This window comes from Chelon labrosus, assembly GCF_963514085.1.
Source record: "Chelon labrosus genome assembly, chromosome: 15".
NCBI lineage: Eukaryota > Metazoa > Chordata > Actinopteri > Mugiliformes > Mugilidae > Chelon > Chelon labrosus.
Window position 1 is genome coordinate 25,459,242 of NC_140348.1, and position 10,727 is coordinate 25,469,968.

Below are 10,727 nucleotides of genomic sequence, written 5' to 3' on the forward strand. Positions count from 1 at the left end.
TGCAAACGTTAGATTCTAAATGTGATCATAATGACATGGGCCAATGCTGGCACGCATTTAAGCATACGCAGTGATTACGATTAGCTACATGCAGTAAACTTCCTGAGAAAGGCATCATGAAGACATCTTGCAACCACAGTGCTCCATAAGGGTTCAGCATGCTTCGAACAAACTGGAACATATTGAGATGTCATCTGAGAATGCCTAGAGGTTAAAAAAGGTTCTTTCCTCGTTGCATTCCTCCACCTCCTTAATTCCTCTCCAAGACCTTTGTGAATTATGAGCATCTATATACGCTATATTGCCAAAAGTATTCACGAATAATTGAATTCAGGTGTTCCAATCACTTCCATGGCCACAGGTGGATAAAATCAAGCACCTAAGCATGCAGGCTGCTTCTACAAACATTTGTGAAAGAATGGGTCGCTCTCAGGAGCTCGGTGAATTCCAGCGTGGTACTGTGATAGGATGCCACCTGTGCAACAAGTCCAGTCGTGAAATTTCCTTGCTTCTAAATATTCCACAGTCAACTGTCAGTGGTATTATAACAAAGTGGAAGAGATTGGGAACGACAGCAACTCAGCCATGAAGTGTCAGGCCACGTAAAATGACAGAGCGGGGTCAGAGGATGTTGAGGTGCATAGTGCGCAGAGGTCGCCAACTTTCTGCAGAGTCAATCGCTACAGACCTCCAAACTTCATGTGGCCTTCAGATTAGCTCAAGAACAGTGTGTAGAGAGCTTTACATGGCCGAGCAGCTGCATCCAAGCCATACATCACCAAGTGCAATGCAAAGCGTCGGATGCAGTGGTGTAAAGCACGCCGCCACTGGACTCTAGAGCAGTGGAGACGCGTTCTCTGGAGTGACGAATCAGGCTTCTCCATCTGGCAATCTGATGGATTGGATTGATGAATCTGTGTTTGGCGGTTGCCAGGAGAACGGTACTTCTCAGCCAACATCAGTGTCTGACCTCACAAATGCGCTTCTGGATGAATGGTCAAAAAATTCCCTTTAACTTTAAAATTCCCGCTCCTAAACCTTGTGGAAAGCCTTCCCAGAAGAGCTGAAGCTGTTATAGCTGCAGAAACGTCATATTAAACCCTATGGATTAAGAATGGGACGTCACTTAAGTTCATATGCGTGTGAAGGCAGATGAGTGAATACTTTTGGCAATATATCTTGAGTATTTGTAGTTTTCAATCATACAACTGGGTTACAGAAAGAATTCTTGGTGCTGCCCTTGGTTTTTACACATGAAAAGTGACAGGTCCCTGAGCACTTACTGCAGATGAGGTCAAAGCGAAGCTATGCTGAACCTCTTGGTTACCTGTGTGTTTATCCAGCTGGTCCTGTTCTGCAAAGAAAAGAAAAGAAAAAAAAAATATGTAGACGGATGCTTCCCAGGCCAGCGGATGCAAACACCGCTGAACGTTTGTGGAACGCAGGAGTGAAGTCGGTTCATTTGTCAAAGAAGTACAGTCCTTGAGTCCTTTTTAAAGGGGATCCAGTGTGACTGCTAGATGAGGCATACCGATCCCTACTCCTTATTCATGTAACGTAAGGTAGTTATTGTTGTATGTCCACCCCCTTCTATGATTACAGGACTATCCTTTGCATCAGGATTGCCATACTTTTCTTGCAACATCAGTGTTTGAGGGGAGTTGCTTTGATCTACCCGGCGGCTCATAGCCAGTAATAGAGGCTTATTTCCTTCCGAGCAGAGAGCGCTGCCTTTTTGAGCAATTTCACTCGTGTTGTTATTTGACTGTGTCGCTCCTCTCGGTGAGCAGACAGGACACCAGCTGCCACTGTTTGCATTCCAATCGTTTGCCGTCCAGTTAGTAAGAAATCTTGAGCATAGAGGGGGAAATAATTGGGGGAGAGGAGGACTGTGCAGATCCCTTCTCCCTGGACCGCACAGGGAGTTGCCACAGGATTTAACTCGATGCGTTGGTATGGACGTTTATGATGCCAGAGTAGCAATTAGAGGAATTTGGTGACAATGTAATTGTTCTTGCTGTTCCTTGTCATCCTGGATTTCACAACAGTCTTGCTTTCAACTTGACCAGCTTGCATTTTTCAGTCGAACCCACGTGGTTTCGGAGTGGTTTCATTTATAAGCCCGGCGGTCGCCGAATCTCCCCGCTCGAACGAGAACACGCAGTCCTCAGATGAAAACACGAAAAGAGCCATAATTAGGGCAACGAGATTCTCACATGACAACAATGATATGGTTAAGTGCTTTTGGGAAGTACAGCAGACTGTAAGAATCAGCGAAGCCACAACTGTTGCACTTTAGCGGTGCGTGATGGGGGGAAGAGAGGATGGAGGACGGCCGGGCTATGACTGATGAGTCGATAATGTCCGTGTCCTGCAGAAGCCATTTGAAAATCATTTTCTCTGGTATGGTTTGCTCCCCAAGTCACAAAAGAGTTTTTCTTCAAGTCGGGCAGTCTATCAATTACTGTGGGTATGTGAGTGCTGATCACTGAAAATGTACATGGATTAGAAGAGAAGGAGAGGAAAGTAATTGTCAGTGGCAGTGTGCTAGTTAAGAAACAGTATCTTAGTGGGACATCATTCCATTTTTCAGAGTACAGAGCATTGCTTTTGTCCCCCCACAACACTGTTTATTGCTCTTCAATGAACGTCGGATACTGTCTGACTCCAATTAGCGCTGCAAAACAACTAAAGCTCTTGCGAAATGTCCAGGTATCCCTTCAAGGTAAAGCAAGGGGGGGTGGGTGGAGGTTGATCGAGGGTGAGCTGCGATGCCAGATGTAAATATAAGCAGCAGATCCTGAAAGCCTGAGGCTCAGATAGAAATCCCAAATTGTATTAAGGGACATTGTCCCTCACTCCCAGTATGCGTACCTAATCCTGTTTTAGCGATGTTCCATTACCTCAATTACTATCATCTCACCCAGAGGTGGACCCAGCCAAGGACACTACCAGACAGCTACCCACCGGTGAAACAGAGGGGGGAGAGAGGATGGGGGAAGGAGAGAGTGTTATATAGTACAAAGAAGTAAGATGGAGGAGAGGAAATAGAACACAGGAGGGCAGAGAGGGGGGAAATAAATAAATTGTAATTGATAGAGTATAAAAGGAATTTAGAGATTGCTATAATTCATATAAGGCCAGTAAAATAGTTGTACGTTTGTCTTAGCTGTTAGCCAAGACCTGGCATCCATTTTTTTTTTTGTTCCCAGCTGGCAGGAGAGGGATGTAATGGTGGCAGTCCAGCTAATTTAGAGGACAGAATGACTGGCTGAAGAACAGACAGCCGCACAGGCTGACGTTCTGAGGTGGATTCACTAAAAACTATTTTACGGTCTGGACGCGGCGCCCTCGTGAAAGAAGAGACGCTCTTCAAATGTTTAAATGTATACAGGCCTCGCGCAGCATGCACGGACGAATGATGGACGTTTGCAGGCATTAACTGTGGTGTGTCTTTGCAGCAGCTTGAATGCAGAAAATCTCAATTGAAATCAAGCAAAAAGAAGAATTTATACTCTGTTAACCGGATATTATCACGCTCTTGTAGGAGCCACAGAACCTGGCTGCATGCATCAAGGCATCAGGCTTGTGTGATTGGAAAGAAAGGAAAGTAATAACAGTTGATAAGAAAATGATAAATAGTTAAATAAAGTAAAACCACTTGGCTTCCAGTGCGTTTTGGCCTGACTGAATCCCTGTTTTTTTCTGGACGTACGCTGCGTCTCCTCAGTTTGGGGCACTGGCTTTACTTCAGGCTCTTGGGTAGCCGTTGGATCAGAGTGCTACGCTTCCTTTAGAGGAGGATGGATCGAGCCACGGGAACTTGCAGCAGCACACACACACACACACACACACACACACACACAGTGTCTCTCTCTCTCTCTCTCTTATACTCACACAAAGGAGCCGTGAAACATGAGCCAAGCAGCCTTACTGCCTCCCTCTCCCATCTAGCACCACATAAGTGTCCAGGCAATGCCCTTGGCTTAATAGGGCTTAATGCCTGTGCTTGTCACTGTAGCATGGCTGGTATTGAGTGTTAGGACGTTTCTGAAACGGTGCGTGTGTGTGTTCTCTGGAGTCTCACTAGTGGCTGCACAGCTTTGACATTTACTCCAGGTAAAGAACCGGATGCTATTATTTACCTCTATCTGCCCTCCCTCCTTTCCTCCCCCGCTTTCTCTGTTTCCCTCCACAAGCCCGTCGTATCAAAAACTTTAAAGTTGTCAGAGGTATTTGTCGCCTTTATGTAAACTTAAGCCGGGGTGGGTGGGTGGGTGGGGGGATTACTTCTATCTCATCTCTTTCTTTCCCTTCCTCTGACTCTATCAGTCTTCATCTCCTGGCCTCCATTCCGCTTTCTCACTTCATTTTTCTACCTCGGAGTGGTGGAGAGTTTGCCTAATGAAGTGGCTGATGGGAGTATATTACAGGGAGACGGAGTGGAGCGGTCGCCTACTCTAAAATCCATTAACCTTACAGTTTCAATCAGCGTGCAGACAAGTCTGAGCTACAAGTCAAAAAGGAGAGAATTAGCTAAAGAGTTGCTCTTATTTTGCTTAATATTTTGCCCACATTCTTAACTAAAAAAATCCCACTTGAGGCTGTATAATCCCTGTGCTGTTAACGTCACACAGTGTTGCACAAGCTCACATGTATTGTTTTACACACCAAAAATGGGAATATTATTATATTTACTCTGGTCTTATTTTGTAGGAGTGATTATATTTTGAAGGATAACTACATAACCTTGTAAAGAACTACTGTCAGTGTCCAGCACTAGAGTCGATCAATCAGAGGTGGAAGGGGGAAAAAAAAACTCCCTGGTCCCGATAATGCAAATGACATTCACAGGTTAGATCTATTGCAGGTGCCCACAATTAGTGGTAATTTGTGCCAATTTTAATGATTCATAATTTAGCTGATTTCAAAGTGGCTGGTCATACGGGATGAGTGTGTTTATGCATACAGAACGAGAAGCGGGGAGAAAGAAAACTAAAAAAAGAAAAAGGGGGAAGGAGGAGAATCTACTACTACTACTATTCTTTAACGCTTCATTACCATCTTTGTGACCAAGAGAAAAAAAAAAAATCACATTTGCAAGTGAGCTTGATGCATCTCCTTTAAGCAGACTCCGTCACACACACACGTTTTCTCCTTACAGATATTTTAGGAGGCGGTTTTATTTGGCATTAGACGCATGTTTACAGCGTGCTGTGTAAAAAGCTTCCAAGTAAACTATAACATCCTTTTAGTATTGCTGCTAATTTAGTCTGCTGGCAATTAGCAGCTGATAAGTCCCAGTTTTGTGTGTATTTTTACAACCCGTTGTTTACTAATGAAAGTTTTGTAACTGATTATTCACAACACAGCAAAGGAGCTTTTAACCTATAACACATTTGTATATTTGAGAGAATTATCCTCAATATTGCACCTTGAAATAATCTTCAATGTTGTGGTTTATAATTCTATAAATGACTGTATTTCTGCTCACACACAAATGTTTGCTTCAATGTTCGGTCATGCAATTTGTGGTAGCGCACGGTTCAGAAATAGAAAGGTATAAGAATTAATTTAAGCGATATTAGGGCTGTCAGTTTCTCCAGATATCCTGATGTACCTGCTGCGCTCTGTGCGTTAAGCATATGTCTCGTACGATCAGATTTCCCCACTGATTACGGAGAGTGAATTATTCAGTGTGGGAAAACTGACAAAACAACAAAGCGTTCCTGACATTAAATCGCTTGTTTTTGCTTCAGATTGTCTGGACTTGCAAAATGCACCCACACGGCTCCGGGTGGCAGCGATGGGGGGTTCGTTTGTTATCTAATCTTGTAAACGAGCTGATGGCCGTCCATTCGGTCCACTAATAAGATTACACATGCATCGCGGGTCCCGCCACGGGTCATTGTCGCCGAGGCCACTCAAAGACAATTATTGTTTTAAATCTTCCTCTCATCGCTGTCTCAAAGTGACTCCACATGCCTCGCTGGGGGAAGGAGCTTTCTGGGCCAAGTGAAGGGGTTATTTTTCCTCTCCAGTCGGAGCCTGGATGTTTTTTAACACCTCTCCTTTTTTACTTTGCTCAGATGGCTGGCGTGTTTTGTTCTGTGTGTGTGAATAAGCGTGTATGCTCTGTCGTCTGTCGGGAGACAGCCGTTTGTAGAAGTGTCGGAAGTACAGCACGAGAGGATGACTCATGGATACGGCATATAAACTTGACAACATTTGAGTTTTATGCATTTGGCGTCAGGTTAAATAAAATATTTTTACTTATTTGAAACTATTACCTTCTGTTTCTAAAAAAAAAAAAGAAATAACAGAAATTCTGGGTCATAATATATTTTCAAGGTATTTATGCTGTTGCTACAGAAACAGAGAATCTGTAATTTAAAGGTTTGCGGGGTTCTTCTGTGTTGTCTCTCCTGTGTGTTTCTGAGAGTGTGTATATGTATTTGTCAGCGAGCTTCTGTTTTGGTAGATCAGTGGGAAGTGGTAGTCCGCTGGGATAGCCCTGTTTCTTTGTTCTCCTGCTGACAATAGAGGACTCACAGTCAGTCTAAAGGGAGAAATTATGTCCCAGAGCAGTCTGGGAGAAAAAGAGACACACACACACACACAACTTCTCACATGGTACTCATGTGGGGCATGACCTCAATAAAAGCTACCGTTGTATTTGCAAAAGCCCTCAACACCATGTGCAGACAACTTTTAAAAAACTGTAACAATTAGGCCTAAGGTTCAAATAAAAAATCAACTGAGTTGTTCATCATGCATTTCCTTCTGTACACAGCACTGTTTGTAGACAGCTGTGCTAATGTTTCCAGATCAGCATTCTTGATTTTTCTTGCAATGAAAACAGAAATACTAAAAAAAAGACTCCATGACCTGTTTCATAAGGCAGTTGGGTGTTTGTAGAGGTGTTCAATAAAATTATTTTTCCTAACCCAATTGTTTTTTCTCTCTTTTGTCTCAATAGGTAAGGAGGAACCTACCACCTATACCTGCACTACATGTAAGCAGTCGTATGGCAGCGCCTGGTTCTTGCTGCAGCATGCTCAGAACACCCACGGCTTCCGTATCTACCTGGAAAGTGAACACGGCAGTCCTCTAACCCCACGCATGGGGGGGCCTTCGTCCCTTGGTGGAGGCGCGGACTGCCCTTCTCAGCCCCCGCTTCACGGTCTCCATCTGCCTCCCGATGCAAGCCCCTTCAACCTCCTTCGCATCCCTGGCTCGGGCTCAGGTGGAAGGGACAGTGTCGGAGTGGGAGGTTCTATTGGCGCTGGTGGTCCTGCTGGTGGGGGCCATCATCAACGTTTCCCTCCAACGCCACCCCTCTTCAGCCCCCCTCCAAGGAACCACCTGGACCCTCACCACCTGAGCCCAGAGGAGCTGGCGCTGGCAGCCCACCACCCGAGTGCCTTTGATAGGGTGCTGCGCCTCAATCCTCCTCTGCCTCTGGACCCCCCTCCAACAATGGACTTCTCAAGGCGGCTACGGGAACTGGCGGGCAACACCTCAGGGTCTACTCCCCCGCTGTCCCCCAGCCGGCCCAGCCCAATGCAGCGCTTACTCCAGCCATTCCAGACAGGAGGAGGAAGCGGAGGCACAGGAGGTGCAGGGGGCAGCAAACCTCCATATCTTGCCACTCCACCACCTCTTACAGGCTCCATGCAGTCACCCGTGGGCTCTCAAACTACTCCTACAACCCCTCTCCCTTCAGCAGGGACAACACCCTCCTCCACCGCCCAGTTGAAATCAAAGTGTTGTGAGTTTTGCGGCAAAGCTTTCAAGTTCCAGAGTAATTTAATAGTGCACCGGCGCAGCCACACAGGAGAAAAGCCGTACAAATGCCACTTGTGTGATCATGCTTGTACACAAGCTAGCAAACTGAAACGCCACATGAAGACACACATGCACAAATCCTCCTCGCCAAACGCAGGCAAGTCCGAAGATGGGCTCTCAACGGCCTCATCTCCAGAGCCTGGCACCAGCGAGCACCTGGGCAGTGCGAGCAATGCCCTGAAGTCAGTGGTGGCCAAGCTTAAAAGTGAGAACAACCGCATGCTACGTGAAAATGGGGAGGAGGAGGAGGAAGAAGAGGAGGAGGAAGAAGAGGAGGAGGAGGAAGAAGAAGAGGAAGAAGAGGAGGAAGAGGAGGTGGAAGAGGAGGAAGAGCAGAATGGAGAGAGAGCAACCAGAAGAAACAACAACAGCTATCACTTTGGCTTGAACCTTGAAGCACCACGTCAGCATGAAAACAACGGCGGCATCGGAAGTCGACTGGGAGGAGTGGCTGATGAGGGGTCCATCCCTCGCTCACTACCTGAGGTGATGCAGGGCATGGGCCTGGCCGCCAGCATGCAGCACTTCAGTGAAGCCCTCAACGCACACAAACGAAATGCCATGGCCCAGGAGAACCACCTGCACCATCATCTCAGTCGAGACCATCGCCACAATCGTGAGATATGCGATGGAGACTCAGTGCTGGAAACGGCTCGTGGTGAGGAGGGCTCTGTCTCGGCGGTCAACGGGCGGGGGGCATCCCCAAACGAATCTGCCTCTGTCGGTCTCTCCAAGAAACTCCTTCTGGGTAGCCCCAGTCCACTCAGTCCTTTCACGAAACGCATCAAGCTGGAAAAGGAATTTGACCTGCCCACGCCCACAATCCCTAACACAGAGAACGTCTACTCCCAGTGGCTGGCTGGCTACGCCGCCTCCCGACAACTCAAGGACCCTTTTCTGAACTTTGGGGATTCCAGACAATCGCCCTTTGCGTCTTCGTCCGAGCATTCTTCAGAGAATGGCAGCCTGCGTTTCTCGACTCCTCCAGGGGAACTGGATGGCGGGATGTCAGGCCGTAGTGGTACAGGCAGCGGGGGCAGCACACCACACCTCGGGGGTCCTGGACGGCCAAACTCCAAGGACGGCCGCAGGAGTGATACTTGTGAGTTTTGTGGCAAGGTGTTCAAGAACTGCAGTAACCTGACAGTGCACCGGCGCAGCCACACAGGGGAGAGACCATACAAGTGTGAGCTGTGCAATTATGCGTGTGCCCAGAGCTCCAAACTTACTCGCCACATGAAGACCCACGGTCAGGTGGGCAAAGACGTGTACAAGTGTGAAATTTGTCAGATGCCCTTCAGTGTCTACAGCACCTTGGAGAAACACATGAAAAAATGGCACAGTGACCGTCCTTTGAGTACCGAAATAAAGTCAGAGTAGAAGGCCGAACAATGGGACCTTTTCCCCGCAGCTATGTCCGTCAACAGTCCCCTGTTTATTCCCAGCCCCTTGTAGATTTGCCCCAAACCCAACACTCCACTTTCGCCAATCGGGTGGAAGCTTAAGACCATGTGCTCTGCACCAGCACACCCCGTTTCCATTACCCATTGAATGCATGATCTGTATCGGGGCAATACTCTTGCATTGACGCAAAACTTCGAGCCTTTCTCTTGTGCAATAATTTACATGTTGTGTACTATTTTCTTTTTTGAGTTTTCCTTTTCCATTTTTAAGAATTAGTCAGCATGCATAGTATGTTTTTGCTAATCAAAAAAGAAAAAAAAAAGAAAAAAGAAACGAACTTGTCCCTGGTTGGTTAGTTGTTGAGTAAATGTGTTGCTGTTTTTCTCTTGTTCAGTTTTTTTTTCTTTTTATTCTTCAAAAAGAGAAAAGATAGAAAGATACATCCATGCTGCATACATTCTGTAACACATATCATGTACAGTTTTGTTTCGTAACATGGAAAGTGATCAGTTTTTGACTTGACCCTCTTCTTACGACCCTGGAAATGCACTTATCCTGATCTTTCTAAAAGACGCCATGTACACGCAGGGTTTAAAAAGGAAAAAAAGAAAAAGAAGAATCATACATTGGCTTGACGACTAAACTGAAAGTGATGACAGCCTTCAAATTTTCTTTCAAAAAGACAAGGGTGTGCTAAGAATTCAATTTGTACTATCATTTGGTAGAATGAAAAAGAGTGCCTTTGATATTCCAAGACTGCATTGGCCATAATCTTATCTGGTAAATGTTTTGGGTCACACTAGATAAAGCTAGAAGGTTTAAGCCACCCAGGAAAGGTCCTTGCATCAAGTACCTGACTGCTCAACTGGACTGTGACAACCCATGATGAAAGATCAGAGAGTTATTCTTAATCATCATTTAGCTACCTATTACATGTTAAATAGGCTATCTTTAATATGTGGATTTCATGGCAAGCATGGTACAAGCAGTATTGTGTATATCTGAATTATTTGTGGTTTTGTTTCTGGTAAGGAGGTACTTTTGGGATAAAGGTAATCTGTAATGTACAATCCTGAACTTGAGGGATACAGCGCATGGCTGGGAAGTGTCATGCATCCGCGTTAGCACAAACCTACAACGCTGCTTCAATATGTCAGTGTGTGGAACAATGCATAAAGTAATATATGAGCTCCAAAGGGGTATCTTTATCTGAGAGCATTGAAAAAAAAATACAAAAAAAAAACAAGCAAACTACAAGCTAGACAGACAGAAAGCTACACAGAACTGGAAGCTACGTACGTCTTATTACGGGGATCAGAGGCAATGTCTTTCACTTTACATTTCTAGTATCAAAACAGGGTCATTAAGTGTGAATTGCAGAAAAATAGAAAGAATTGCAAAAAAATAAATATATGGTATGTGTACACTAGGGCTCTTGAAAAAAGTAAAATGCGATCATTTTAATCAGTATGCAT

General features: G+C 45.5%; 1 protein-coding gene across 2 annotated transcripts in view; it reads left to right on the forward strand.

Moving 5' to 3' along the window:
• Positions 1 to 9,764, forward strand: part of LOC311500416 (B-cell lymphoma/leukemia 11A-like) — a 47,483-nt gene extending 37,719 nt beyond the window's left edge. For both annotated transcript variants that reach the window (XM_084561808.1, XM_084561809.1), the window contains exon 3: positions 6,980 to 9,764. In XM_084561808.1, coding sequence (XP_084417934.1) covers positions 6,980 to 9,228 — 2,249 coding nt within the window. In that variant the 3' untranslated portion in view covers positions 9,229 to 9,764. The remainder of the gene's footprint in view (positions 1 to 6,979) is intronic.
• The last annotated feature ends 963 nt before the right edge of the window (positions 9,765 to 10,727 follow it).